Source organism: Garra rufa, chromosome 23 (genome assembly GCF_049309525.1).
Source record: "Garra rufa chromosome 23, GarRuf1.0, whole genome shotgun sequence".
In the NCBI taxonomy this organism is placed as follows: Eukaryota; Metazoa; Chordata; class Actinopteri; order Cypriniformes; family Cyprinidae; genus Garra; species Garra rufa.
In genome coordinates, this window is record NC_133383.1 from 8,416,990 (window position 1) to 8,433,426 (window position 16,437).

Consider the following 16,437-nt stretch of genomic DNA (forward strand, 5'->3'; position numbering starts at 1 on the left):
CAAGTGCTTGCGGCATAGTTTGAGCAACATTTAAACCATTTAGCAGTCACCCTTTTTCATAAAGCCGAGCATCTGCTGAATTTCACAGCGGGCATTCAGACATAAAGACGAAATGCATATCTGTGATCGTTTGTGACAATCCCATCTGATGCATAATGCCAAGAGAGGAAGAACACTTGTAATGCAGAAAGCATTTTAACAACAATCACAAGAAAGTGAGGCCATTCGGAAATCGTATTACAAGGGTGGCCCTGCACTCAACGCAAATGTGTCCGAAACGCGTGGCTCGGAACAGGCCGTTTTTTTTGCGTCTTAATCCAGTTAAAATCACAGCAACATGAGCCCGACAGGAAACCGGGAGCAATTCAATCTGCAATTCTCCTGCTTATTAGGAAGCTGAGTGCTGGCTAGCTCAAAGCTTAGTGATGCACCAGAGAACAGGGCCACGCAAACAGCCCAACCCAGAGACGGTGAGCCCAATGCTGGGTAAACAACGGCGACGCGCAGCCTCCCTTCAAGAAGCTCCAGATTGGAGGCGCGAAGAGAGAAAACGCCGGAGCTTATCCCAAAGTCTCGTCTGTCCCTTTCCCAAAGCTCACGACAAAGAAAGCAGCCGTGAATACTGTGGAGGCCGATCTTCCTGCCAGACTTTAATCCGTGGAGAAAAAAAACCCGACGAGGCTGCTTGGGGCAAAGAGGCGGCACGTCGACTTTGATCTGTGCAGAAGTTGACTTTATTGTGGGGTTTTTGAAAGCTTGCCGTCTCTCCGCGGTTGGAGGAGCCAGCTGTTTGAGACGGGAGGAAACCTCCCAGAATCTAAACTCAAAAGGATGCTGAAAACTCAGAGCGATCGCGTCGATCCAAACCATATATGATTTACATACTTCAAAAGCAGATTGTAAGAGGTTTAACACACACTCTATTCGTCCAAATCCTGACACAGTCTGCAGAAATGTGTGACAAGCATCAAATCCCCACGCCTTGCACACTCCTGACACTTTTGGACGCCTTTTCTCTGCAGAACAGAAAAAGGAGGACAGAAACTAGGAGGAAACCAAAGAGAGGATTTCCCACATGCTCAATGTGTCCTGAACTGTTAGGCCACGGATACAACACCCTTCTGGCACTGGTACTATGAACCAAATACAGTGTCTGGGAAAAGAAAACACATAAAAACTACAGGCAGATGGAAATATCACATCACGTTTGGTGAAAAGGATGGAAAATGATTATTTGTAGCAGTGTTTGATTGAAATGCATTTAAATCTTTCAAGATTGTGTCATTCAGAATTGAGCTTTTGAATTGGAATTTCATTTGAATTTAGGTAGCAAACAAAATGCTGCAAACTGAATTTGAATTTAAAGGGAAGGTTCACCCAAAAATGAAAAATCATCTTTAGCCATCATTTGCTTACCTTCAAGTTGTTTCTTTTTTCTGTTAAACACAAAAGAAGATATTTTGAAGATTGTTGGTAACCAAATAGTTGATGGTAGCCATTGACTTACATTGTATTTTTTCCTATACTATGGAAGTCAATGGTTACCGTCAACTTTTTGTTTGGTTCAACATTCTTTAAAAGATTTGTGTTTAACAGAAGAAAGAAACTCATACGGGTTTGGTAAATTAAAATTTATATCATACATTTGGTAAACCTGAGTAAATTATAACAGATATTATGAACTATCCCTTTAAGGAAAATCATAATAAGTGAGGGGTTTTTTTACTAAAAAAAAAAGTAGGTCAAGACAAATCATTAAAGTTCTCTATTTTTTTTAATTCTCATAACATAACCTATTAAAAATCTGTTTAATATCCATACATTTTTTATATTCAATCCATTTCTTTCAGTTACTTCCAGTTTAACTTTCCTGTTCAAATTCAAATCAAATTCCAACTTATGAACAAAATAAAATAAAATAAAATAAAATAAAATAAAGCACTAAATTACAAACTTTTTTTGTGATCAATCCTGATTATTAAATATCTAGTTGCTTATAGGGCATAAAATAAAATAAAATAAAACAAAACATTTACAAACAAATTTCTCTGATCAATCATAATTATTAAATAATTATTTTATTTTATTTTATTTAATATAAAATAAAATAGTACAAACAATTTTAAATGTTTTAAATGTTAGGTTGCTCAGAGGGCATAAAAAAAATAAAAAATAAATTAATTAAATTAAATTAAAATTTACAAAATTTTTTGTGATAAATCCTGTTTATTAAATGTTTAGTTGCATATAGGGCATAAAATAAATAAATTAATTAATTAAATTAAATTAAATAATACATTTACAGACAATTTTGACTCTGATCAGTCATGATTATTAAATGTTAGGTTGCTCAGAGGGAATAAAATAAATTCACAAACAATTTTCTGCGGTCAATTCTGATTATTAAATGTCTGGTTGCTTATAAAATAAAATAAAATGTGCAAACAATTATCTGTGTTCACGACTTTTAAATGTTTCATGTTTCAAATCATGTGATCAATCACGATTATTAAATTTTAGGTTGCTCGTGGGGTTTTAATTAAAATAAATAAAATAAAATAAAATGTACAAACAATTTTCTGTGATCATGATTATTTCTAAATAACGTAAAACACAATAAAATAAAATGTACAAACAATTTTCTGTGATCATGATTATTTTTAAATAAAGTAAAACAAATAAAATAAAATAAATTAAAATAAAATTCAAACAATTTTCTCTGATCAATCCTGATTATTAAATTTTAGGTTGCTCAGGGGGTTTTGATATAAAAAATAAAATAAAATGTACAAACAATTTTCTATGATCATGATTATTAAATGTTAGGTTGCTCATGTGGCATAATAAAATAAAACAAAACAAAATAAATAAATAAAGGTTGCTCATATGGCATAATAAAAAAAAACAAAAAAAAACAATGAAATCATTTACAAACAATTGTCTCTGATCAATCATGATTATTAAATTTTATGTTGCTCAGGGGGTTTTAATTAAAATACATAAAATAATATAAAATGTACAAACACATTTTCTGTGATCATGATTACAATAATAAAATAAAATAAAATAAAAATTTTCTGTGATCGACCATGATTAATAATTGTTAGGTTGCTCATATGGCATAAAATAAAATTAAAACATAAAAACAGTTTTCTGTGATCAGTCATAATAATCATAGGACATGGGAAAGAACTTGCTCCAGAAAGTAGAAAAAAATTGGATGCTGCATTAACTGCATTTTCATCTCTTTCTTTCTATCTTTGTTAGACAGTCCATATATAAAAAATAAATAAATAAACAAATAAGTAATTTTCTCAACCCTAGTAAAAAGAATATGCAATTCCAACTGTCTTCATATACAAAAACACATTGGCCCTAAAGTAGAGGTCAGTTATCAGTACTGCAGCGACACGATGTTAAGCAATGCCACTAGAAAGCTTTTAGTGGCCGTCATGACATAAACACTCATTTCAGATGATCCACCGTCACTTAAGAAATAAGCTCCGCTATCGTTTATATGATTGTGGTCAATCAATGGAAAAACCAAATTAGGTTTTCAAAGATCACATTTTGTTGGGGTTAGAAGTAAAAACCGTTTCCATTTTGAGCATTAGCAAGTTCATGTTACATACCCCAATCGACTTTACTATCATGAGGAAACCTTGAGAATGGACACCAGGATGAATATAGGTTATATTAATGTGCTAATAATAAATGAAACAGGGGACGCCGGGCTCCTTCGCTCTCTGGGTCGGCCTCGGCACGTGACATCTCTTCCGCTAGCTCGCGTGACGCACGTCCACAAGCAACAACAGTTTTGAGAGCCTGCGTCTAGATATGACAACCACACACTTGGCTCTTATCGTGGAAAGGAAACCAGCGCCAGCGTCCTTATGGGACATTAGTCTTGAGCAGATCGCATTAAACCCTTATATCTGCCTAAGGATCAATTAGCATGGCATTCAACACCACTCGCAGGGCCCTCGGAGTGCATTAGAACTCCCGACAGCCCAAACGAACACAGTGACACGGTGTAATGAGGGAGAACAGACTCAGCCCGCATGTCCGTGTATGGTTTTATACTAACTCCATTAACGTGACCACCGACACAGAAGTCATTATGCTGAAAACAAACTGATGCAAGGCAGGCCGAGGCCGGGTCAAAGACCGCAGCGATGGAGGAAGCCCTCCGAGGGCAAAAAGTAAAAGCCCCAGTGTGAGAAAACAAATCATTCCATGTTCAAAATGCCACAACATCATACTACTTATATCATACTACAGCCATTCTGACATCACGTTTCACTGGATATCATAGGTATGATGTAAACATGATATTAGAATGGCTATTGTGACACCATCACTGTGAACTTCAGTCAATCCACTGAAATGCAGCAATTAACGAAAAAGTAATATCAGAATAGCTGTTGTGGATGTAACATGACTGGAGTGTGCAGTGATGGTGTCACAATAGCCATTCTATATCATGTTTCACTAAAGGTGAATTTACAGTTTTACCTAAAACTGCATACAAAAACTATATTTTAGTTATTTCTGAAACATAAGTGGACAGTAGGGCTGTCCCCGAATAGTCGAAGATTCGACGCATCGATATGCGGAGCCTGATTCGACCACCGATCTCACAGTCGAATCTTCGCGGGTGAAACGAGCATCATACCATTTTGCCAATATGGGGGTGCTCAATGTCTAATTGCACACAGAACTACTGGTTTTGTACGGTTATATTAAGTTATATACAGCCTTTGATTATGATAATGCAGTAAAAACAAAAGTGAAAAGAAAGAAGCGTTCAATAAATATTTTTAACGTGTTTGTGAATAAATCCAACCACCCCTGTGACTAATTTAATTTTCACTTTCCCTGATGCATGACGAGATGAGGACCATCTTGACGGCAGGGATGGCGGCGATCACACCGAACGCGTTTTTGCAGTTGGAGGCGCCTCTTTTGAATGGTTTTCTGTTGGCAGTGAGCGTTCTGCACGCTGTTTATGCGCCTGCTGCGCCTCGCGTTTTGCAGGAGCGCTCTGAGCGCCTGAAGTTGAAAAAAAATCAACTCTGAGCGGAAAAACGCCCAACGTCATTCGCGTTCTTTTCCATTGTCCAATCGAATGAATGGAGAGGCGGGCCTTCTGTTGTGATGGCGAAAGTTTACCGTTGCTTAAAAAGTCCGGAGACTCCAAGAAATGGAGGAGAAACCTTTGGTGTCTATCGTGGGTAACCCGGAGCTGTATTATTTAGGGTTTCTGCTAATATGACAGTTTAATTAACAGCAAAAAACTAAGATTTTAGAGCGCTCGCGCTATAATCCTTTGAATTGACTGACAGGACAGCTGTTTTGGTCGTTGCTTAGCAACATAAAAAAAACCGCAGCACACTGCTCTTTCATTAAAAGTCACCAAAAAAGGCAGTGCTGTGCGCCTCGCGTTTTTAGAACTAAAAGAGGCGTTCTGTGTTTTTATTTAAACCTAAATAAGTTTGTCTGTCAGTTGGCAGGCAGTTTTGGTCGCTTATAAAATAAAATAAAAATAGTTTTACCCTCCTGCTGACTATAGTGTCGTGCCCCTCCCAACCCATTCACACACGCACATAAGCCTAGATGATTCGACTATCGGTCGACTATAGAAAGATTCGAAAATTCTGATTCGACTATGAAAATTCATAGTCGGGGACAGCCCTAGTGGACAGCAATCTGTTTAAAATCCCATATATTCCATTACGAAACTTTCCTTTAGTTTAAACAGTACATGGCGCTAGCAACCCCAAGATAATTTGTTCAACTCGCAGGAAAAGCAAGTACTGATAAAATGTAAATGAGTTCCCTGAACGCTATGTAAGTCACTTTATATAAAAGCATCAGCCAAATGCATAAATGCAAGGAATCAGTAGGCAGTACACAGTACAAGCTTCCCAAATAGCAGTATGCTAGTATGCCACTATAAACACAGCCGGAGGGAGAAGCATCCCGTCACACTCATGGAGGGAGGTGACATTTTGACCTTGTCTTGGAAAGTGACCTCTAGGAAGCTCTCTTTGGACGTGTTCTCGCTCCCTGAGGGAGGATGAGGAGAGGTGAGAGGGAAGAGATGAGGGCTTTATTCCCTCTTGCTGTGGCTTTTATTCTTAGCACAAAAGCCACCGCGCTGACTCTGGCACGTAGGATGGCACTGCTCGTCTGCCTGAGCCTCTGATACCCTCCGAATCAGAATGCGAACAACTCCCCCGTGCAACTTTATTACATTGCCGGGAAAGCAAAGCGTATGTGCAACACAGTCCAAACAAAATCATGCAACATCTGTAAAGTGACGTGAAACCACGTTCTCAACCCATTTTATTTCGTAACATTACACATATAGAATTGTGCCTACTCTGCATATAATAAAATAACATGCTCTAACACTTTTTTTCTTGCAAAATAACAATGGAGTCCAAACTTTTGAACAGCAGTGTATATGGATTGTAAAAAGTCCATTAAGTATTATAATAGAGTATGGAAAATGGATTCATGGATTCATAATATCAAGCAAAAAGCCTTTACATTTTTATTAAAAAAATGTTTTAGAGAGTAATGTGTGGCAACAAATCATTGACAATAAGAAACAGAAATGCATATTCATAAAGCAAACTTCATCAATTTTGAGTTTGTAAAAGCGCAGTCATGTGATCTGGCGCATCATAGCTGTAAAGTGCATTTGCTGTACATTGGCAATTAGTCTCAGAAAGCGGGCGATGTATCGGACGGAGATGTTCTCGTTTGAGAATCTCGAGCTCTCTGTAATTACTCGTGTTGTGCCTACACTCCAGACGCTCTCAGAGGAAATTCAGCTAATTGGTGCTGGAAAGAGAAATGAGTTTGGGGCCAAACCAGTGATCTTCGGCATCGCTGCGCTCTTTACTCGTCTTCTAAACTGCGCTTTTGAGGCGCGCACAACAGCAGACAGAGTGTTTGGGTGAAAGTAGTCGGGTCTGTAATTGAACGTTTACATCACCCTCCGAGGTGAAACCAGGAAAACTTGAGCTCCACTGTGCTCTTGTTTACGAGAGTTAAGGTGACCAGCAGCTCGAGGTACACAGGAAATTGAATCACGCTTCCTTCCTGTAAGTCCCAGCAGCATTTGGTCTTACTCAGAACACTGCACTGCAGAGAATGAAGCCACAACATCACTGCGCTGATGCACTGCGGCCTCATGGGAAATACCATTCGCATTGTTAAAAATATCAAATGAGCTGATAAACATCCGCTTTGACAAAGTTCATCTATCCATCCATCTCTCCATCTATCTTTCTAGTATTCCATCCATCGATCCATCTTTCTACTGTTCTCTTTCTAGCATTTTATCCAATCTATTCCAACCCAACCATTTTTCTAGCATTCTATCCATCCTTCTAGCTTTCCATCATCCATCCATCCACGCATCCTCCATCTTTCTAGGGTTCTATATTTCTGGCATTTTATCCATCTGTCCATCCATCTTTCTAGCATTCTATATATCCATCCATCCATCATCGATTTTTCTAGTGTTCTATATTTTTACCGTTTTATCTATCCATCCATCTTTCTAGCATTCTATCCATCCATCCATCTTGCTATCGTTCCATCATCTATCTTTGCATCTATCCACACATTCATTCTTCTTTCTAGCATTCCATCCATCAACTTTGTGGTGTGCTATCTTTCTAGTGTTCTATATTTCTAGCGTTTATGCATATATCTATTCATTCATCCATCCATCCATCTTTCTAGTTCTATATTTCCAGCATTTTATCCACTGATTCATCCATACATCCATTGATCAAACCATCACTCTAGGGTTCCATCATTCATCTTTGCATCTATTTATCCATTCATCTTTCTAGCGTTTTATCCATTCATATATCTATCTATCATCTTTGTTGTGTGCTATCTTTTTAGTGTTCCATGGATCTACTTATGCACCTATCATCCATCCATCTATCCATCTATCTATCCATCTTTCTAGTGTTCTATCATTCTAGAGCTTTATCCATCTATCCATGCACCCATCCATCCATATTTCTAGGGTTCCAATTATCTATTTAGCCATCTTCCTAGCCTTCTATCATCCATCTTTGCATCTATCCAGTCAATCTGTCTTTCTAACGTTCTATCCACTCATTTATCCATCCATCATCTTTCTAGTGTGATATCTTTCTAGTGTTATATCAGTCGATCTATTCATCTGTCTTTCTAGCATTCTATCCATCATCCATCCATCCATCTTTCTAGAGTTCCATTAATCTATTTACCAATCTTTCTAGCCTTCTATCTATTGTTGCATCTATCCATCCGTCTTTCTAGCGTTCTATCCACTCATTTATCCATCCAACATCTTTCTAGTATATCTTTCTAGTGTTATATCCATGCATCTATCCATCTATTCATCCATCTTTCTAGTGTTCCATCCATCCATCCATCCATCCATCTTTCTAACGGTCTATCCATCCATCCATTCATCCATCTTTCTAGTGGTCTATCTTTCTAGCATTTTATCCATCTATCTATCCATCCATTCATCTTTCTAGCATTCTATCCATCCATCTTTCTAGAGTTCCATTCATCCATCCATCTTTCTAGCATTCCATCATCTATCTATGCATCTATCTATCTATCCATCCATCTTTCTAGTGTTCTATTTTTCTAGCATTTTATCCACCTATCCATCCATTTTTCTAGCGTTCTATCCATCCACCCATCTATCCATCCACCTATCATCCATCCATCCATCTTTCTAGTGGTCTATCTTTCTAGCATTTTATCCATCCATCTATCCAGCATTTTATCCATCTATCTATCCATCCATTCATCTTTCTAGCATTCTATCCATCCATCTTTCTAGAGTTCCATTCATCCATCCATCCATCTTTCTAGCATTCCATCATCTATCTATGCATCTATCTATCCATCCACCCATTCATCTTTCTAGTGTTCTATTGTTCTAGCGTTCTATCCATCCATCCATCCATCCATTTTTCTAGCATTCTATCCATCCATCCATCTTTCTAACGTTATATCCATCCAACCATCTTTCTAACATTCTATCCATCCATCCATCCATTTATCCATCCATCTTTCTAACATTCTATCCATCCATCCATCATCCATCTTTTTAGTGGTCTATCTTTCTAGCATTTTATCCATCTATCTATCCAACCATTCATCTTTCTAGCATTCTATCCATCCATCTTTCTAGAGCTCCATTTATCTATCCATCCATCTTTCTAGCATTCCATCATCTATCTATGCATCTATCCAGCATTCCATCATCTAACCATGCATCTATCCATCCATCATCCATCTTTCTAGTGTTCTATTGTTCTAGCATTTTATCCACCTATCCATCCATCCATTTTTCTAGCGTTCCATCCATCCATCTTTCTAGCATTCCATCATCTATCTATGCATCTCTTATCCATCCTTCTTTCTAGTGTACTATCCATTCAGCTATCCATCTATCATCTTTCCAGTGTGCTATCTTTCTAGTGTTCTATCCATCTATCTATCTATCATCTATCCATCATCCATCCATCCATTTTTCTAGCATGCTATCCATTAATTCATCCATCCATCCATCCATCCACCTTTCTACAGTTCAATCCATCTATCCACCCATCTTTCTAACATTCCATCATCTATCTATCTATGCATCTATCGATCCATCTTTTTGTGTTTTTGTGTAGCATCATCAATCTGTCTTTCTTGTGTTCTAGCCATCTATCCATGCATCCATCTTTCTACCATCTTCCCAGCCCTAAGCTTCATCAACGACACCACATCATTTATCCATCCGTGCATTAGAGAGTACAGAGAGAGTAACTTACGTAGTCGTGGAATGCCTTGGCTTCACTGGAATGCTCACAGGTTTCTCTCCTTTCAGGTGCCGCACAATATAAATCCCAGAATACACTGCAAATCACACAGGCATGAATGAAGCAGTTGCCATGACCAACACATCAACACATAAGAAAAATTTAAGTCAATCTTACCACCACCATGAATGTAAGAATCCCGGAGGTTCTCCTAACGTTATGTTCTTCTCCCATCTTATCTGGACAGAGAGGTGAGAAATAAACAGTAAGACTCTTTTCACATTAAGACTACTTTCCTTTCATTAAATGCCCACCAGCATGTGTTTTGTAGTCATCCAAACTAATTAACTGGTCAATATTTGGCAAATCCACTTTGCAGAGGCTGTGATTCCCCCTTGTGTCAGTTCTAATGACTACACTCTTAAAAATAAGGGTGCTTCAAAAGGTTCTTCACAGTGATGGCATAGAAGAATCATTTTTGGTTCCACAAAGAACCATTCAGTCAAAGTTTAAAGAACCACCCCTTTCCTACCTTTTTATAATCTGAAGAACCTTCTTTCGCCACAAAGAACCTTTTGTCAAACAGAAAGGTTCTTCAGATTTTAAAGGTTCTTCAGACAAAAAAATCTTCTATGGCATCCTGAAGCACCAGTGTAGTACTGAAATAGTTCAAGTGTATATTTACATTAATTGCACTACATTTAGATTGGACCAAACCTGTTGTTGTGTTTTAGCTTTAAACACACTTCTCATTACTAGATACAAATAAGCTCACTAGTCTAGCCTGAGACGTAAGGAGAAGTTAACCTTGGAAATCTGAATCTATCGGGTGACTTGAAGTGCCTGCCGTTCTTGTGATTGGCGCTGCTTTGGAATTAGAACGACAATCAGAAATGGTGCACTAAATGTGTATTATTGCGTCTTTTCAGATGGCTTGTACTCTTAAGTGTGTGTGACTCATATGCAAATAATGGCAAAACTATAAATATCGAAGTGGTGCTTCAAAATGTCATGCTTTCCTTCACATAGATCAGTCCCACAATGCCTCAGTGACATTGAAAGGAACTCATTCAGGCATAAATGATTGTGATCTTCCTTAAAAGCATTACATGGCAAATAAAACACAGGATCGTGAGCAGCTGATATCACAAAGCGAACATGCGCTTTTCTTCATAAAAATTAGGATGAGGCGATGATCAACATGCCAGCACCGCTCCAGCATTTCTGCTGAAACAATTTAGTGGTTTTTACAGCAATGCACTGACTCTCCTCCAATCCCATTAAGTGGACACCAAACATCTAATGTGTCCTGCTTGCTCAGCATATCATCTGCGTGTAATTAAATTAGCCGGAGCCCCAGGGGGGCGGGCCGATGCTTACGAGGCCGTGTGCTGGATGGCACATCGATAAGCAGGAGCTTAAATAAAACCCCCCGCTGGCTCACCTCTGACAGGAAGGTCTGTGCCGACTTCTGGGCTCCTACATGTAACAAGTACTCGTACACGTAGAGCGCTAGCCTGCCAAACAGAGAGAAACACACACAAACACAATCACATTAATCCATATACCATTATGCTCAATAAGCATTTTATTCTATTCAGATATTAGGAAAATTATGCTAATGTACCTGAATAGTTTTTAAGGTTACATACATAAAAATGAACATTGAAACTTGTCACTGTTCAAAACCAAGTATCACAGTATCTAAAACCTTGTGTAGAATATGTTTATAAATATAAGTATTTTTATAATAGGGCTGTGAATTAAAATTACTAATAAAAAAATTATTAAACTCACAGTTTTCACACAGTGTAACACATTAAATCCCTAAATGAACACAGACTCGACATAAAACAATATAATTTACTTGCTTACATTATAATAATAATAATGAACTGTTAGAAATGCTCCCACATTAGGAATTTTTCTTATACTGATTTCTGTCATTTTTGTATTTTTCCTTGTTTTGTTTGCAGCACTTTGGGTATAAAAAGTAAATAAATAAATTCTAAATAATTTTTGTGGCAATATTTGTTTTTATTAATATTATCAAAACATTTTAAACATTATTATTATTATTATTATTATTATTATTATTATTATTATTATTATTATTATTATTATTATTATTATTATTATCATCATTGTTGTTATTATTATTATATGCATTACTAATTAAAAGTTAGCTAAGAAATGTGAGGGAAAAAATATGCTGCAATAATTGCATTCATTTTTAAATGTGTTTTAATTACTTATTTAACAATATTATTATTATCAATATTATCCTTAAAAAGTATTAATTAAATCTTTAAAAATTAAGAAAAAACAATGCTGCTTTAATTGCATTCATGTTTAAATGTGTTTTATTATTATTATTACTATTTATTTACTTATTTAACATTATTAATATTATTATTATCATTGTTGTTTTTATTATATAAATGCTTAATTAAATGTTAGCGCAAAAAATGAGAAAAACATTAAGAAAATAACAAATGATGCTGTGTTAATTGCATTTTTAAAATATTTTTATTTATTTATTTAACAATACTGCTATTATCATCATCATCGTTGTTATTATTAGATAAATTATTAATTAAATTAAAAAAATAAAAAAAACAATGCCGCTTTAATTGCATTAATATTTAAATGTTTTATTAGTAGCAGTAATATATTTATTTAACTATATTATTATTATTATCATCATCATCATCATCATCATCACTGTTATTATTATATTAATTCTTAATTAAAAGTTAGCCCAAAAAGTGAGAAAAACATTAAGAAAAAAATGGTGCTGCATTTATTGCATTAATTTGTAGATGTTTCATTATTTACTTATTTACATTCATCATCGAAAAAAATGATGCTGCTTTAATTGCAATCATTTTTTACATGTGTTTAATTATTATTATTATTATTTAACTTATTTAACAATATTATTATTATCACAATCATTGTTGTTATTATTATATCATTAATTAAAAGTTAGCCAAACTTTTGAGAAAAACATTATCATAGTTGTTGCTATTATTATATAGATCATTCATTAAAAAAATTATAAAAAATGTAGAAAATAAAAAAAATGATGCTAAATTGCATTAATTTTTAATGTTTTAATTATTTAATAATATCATCATCATTATTATTATTATTATTATTATTAACATTGTTGATATCATTATATAAATTGTTCATTAAAAATGACAAAGAAATTAGATTATTATTTTTTGGTAATATTAATATTTATTTATTTAACAATATTGTTATTCTCATCATTATTGTTGTTGTTGTTATTATATTAATTATTAATTAAAAGTAAGACAAAAAAAGTGAGAAAAACATTAAGAAAAACAATGCCGCATTAATTACATTAATTATAAAATGTGTTAAACAGTCCATATTAATTGGAGCTTTCTTTGTAATACTTTATACAGTGCAAATGCTAAAATTATTTGTGATTTAAAGATAAAATCAAGCATGAAATTAATTTGATGCAAAAATGGCATAAAATCAGATTTATTAATTTATTTACTTATAATTTATTAATAAATCTTATTTATTTCCATATAGGCCTACTGAAGTGGCCAAAATTGGAATTAACTTGTTTGTTTGTTTGTTTATTACACATTAATACACAGAAATGATACATAACAACATGTAAAATGTGTCAGATTTAGCCAGATTGGCTTATTTTAATCCAATGTTAAAAACTATAAAAACAGCAGGCTAAATATTCTCTTAACACACAAAGAAACTTCAATAAACTTGTTCACATTGTTCACATAAAAACGTATGACTGAAGTATGAACATACATTTCCAAAAGCAACAAATGCCAAGTTTTACCCATGAAGAAAACAATTTGATTTGAACTTAATAGCCGTAGTGACACTTCACTCTTGCAGACATAAAAAATGAGGAAAGTCGTGTAGAAAAGGTCACGCCAAAGATTGCAGTCGAACAGTGAACACCACAGAACAACAAACTTTAGATGCAGATCAACTCTCCTGATGCCGGACGATCTATCAAACAAAATGAGGCTTCAGAAGCATCACTTTGCCTGTCGGCATAGGCCAAAAACCACCATTTCTCTTGAATGATGAACAATGTGACTGGGAGAAGAGAGAGGCTTCCACGTTCATTCATCGATCTGTGTTTGCAGATTTGATCACTTGACTCAGCACGGTTCATCTGAGGCCGCCGCAGCTCTGGGCCTCAATGCCAAATACTCACACGTACATGCTAAACCTCAGTGTAAAATCTGTCTCTAGCACCAGGTAAGGCATTGTCAGGTGGTTGCAAGGGTGGTTATTGACTGCTCCGAGTTAAATAAGCTTATTTGAAGTCTCTATGATGCATACATATGGCTCAGGCCACTAATTCATTGCAAATCTATGGGATTCTTCATCTGATTTATGGTCTGGCATGCAAAATTGTCAAGTTTCAACACTTTCAAGAAGTAGTACTAGCACATTGCTGCATGATTTGAGAGATAATTCATTAGATAATGCTCTATAAATGTTCTAGTCTAGTCGAAACTATTCAGATGTTTGAAGAAGAAAAATGTAAATGTAGTTGAATAGTTTCTAGTTGAATATAAATGACTTTGGACTTGCAGTTTTAAATCTACAAATTAACATTAAAACTAGTGTAGTCACTGTTTAAAAACAGGGTTAGGGTTAGGGTTAGGGTTAGGTTGAGACCTAATGCAGAACAATTTATTATTATTATTGCTGTTCTTATTATGTTGCTATTTAATGCTATTTATTGCTAGCCACAAAAAAGTAAGAAAACAACTAAATAATACAATTAAAATTCATAAGAAAATCAGCAATAAAATATTATATTCAGCATAATTTTATAATGGCTGGTTAAATAAATCATGTAGAAAATGACAACTTTATAAATAATAATACTATTATGATATTAGGGCTGTGAATAATAATAACATTAGCAATAAAAATAATATTATTATTATTGTTATTATAGATTCTGCATAATTTCATCATCATAATAATATTAACAACAATAATCATTATTATTGTTGATATTATTATTTTCATTAATTATATTATTATTATTATTATGGTTATTGGTTATTATCAATAATAACAACAAATTATTAGTAATAATAATTGTAATAATACTACTACTAAATAATAATAATAATAATAATAATTGAATAAAATAATAATAATAATATTATATATATATATTTCAATTATTCAGAAACTTCTTGTTGCTGACATTAACAATAGTATTAATAATAATAATTATTATTATTATTAATAATAATAATAATATCAAAAATAACATAATATCAATAATATATATCAACAATAATAATAATAATAATAATAATAATAAATGTTTCAATAATTTAAAATGTGCTGTTTTGTGGCTGACATTAATAATATAATAATAATAATTATTTATTTTTTTAAATAACGATACTACTAATAATTATTATTTTTATCAATATTATTATTATTATTATTATTATATACATACATTAAAAATAATAGTGCTAAAATAATTTTACAATATTGTTTTCTCATATATTTATTTAGCGATGAATGAAAAAATGAGCAAACAAAGAAACATACATTTAAAATTAATAAGAAAATTAACAATAAAAGATTAGATTCTGCCAAATTTTATAATGGGTGGTAAAAAAAAAAAATGTCAAAAATTACACTTTTACATTTTATAAATATTAATAACATTATGATTTTAGGGCTATGAAGAAAGAATAACTAATTAAACTCAGAGTTTTTAGTGTAACACAATAAATCCTCAAATTAACGGCAACAAAGTAAAAATATGAATACTACTACTACTACTACTACTAACCCTATTATTACAAATTGTATTATTATTTTGTTGTTATTTAATGCTAGACAAAAAAGTGAGACAATTAAAATCATAAAATAAAAATTAATAATACAATTAACAACAACAGATTAGATTCTGCACAGTTTTATAATGGGTGGTTAAATAAATCATGTAAAAAAAATGTAAATTAAATGTAAATTAAAGTTTATTATTAACAGTATTATGATATTAGGGATGTTAATAATAATAATAATAATAATAATAATAATAATAATAATAATAATAATAATAATTCCACTTGTTATAATTATTATTATTATTAATTGTATTATTATTATTTTGTTGTTATTTAATCCTAGCCACGAAAAAGTGAGAACATAGAAACAATAACATTTAAATTAATAACAAAATTAACAATAAAGATTGGATTCTGCAAAATTTAATCATGTGTGGTTAAATAAATCATGTAAAAAATTAAGAATAACTAATTAAATTTACAGTTTTCAGTGAAACAAAATTTTATAAATAATAATACTATTATGATATTAGGGCTGTGAATAAATAATATTATTATTTATTTATTATTATTATTATTATTATTATTATTATTATTATTATTGTTGTTGTTGTTATAGATTCTGTATAATTTCATAACAGGTTAAATTATGAAAAAATTACATTTTACAATAATATCATTATTTATACTACTACTACTACTACTACTACTAATAATAATAATAATAATAATTATTATTATTA

The 16,437-nt window shown here is 33.2% G+C and overlaps 1 protein-coding gene across 1 annotated transcript in view; it reads right to left on the reverse strand.

The window, feature by feature from the left end:
• The window catches only part of LOC141298870 (single-stranded DNA-binding protein 2-like), an 86,730-nt gene that overhangs the window by 42,629 nt on the left and 27,664 nt on the right, over positions 1-16,437 (reverse strand). Inside the window, exons 2-4 of the mRNA XM_073829191.1 lie at positions 11,287-11,359; positions 10,020-10,081; positions 9,855-9,939 (exon numbers count right to left, since the gene is read on the reverse strand). Coding sequence (XP_073685292.1) covers positions 9,855-9,939; positions 10,020-10,081; positions 11,287-11,359 — 220 coding nt within the window. The remainder of the gene's footprint in view (positions 1-9,854; positions 9,940-10,019; positions 10,082-11,286; positions 11,360-16,437) is intronic.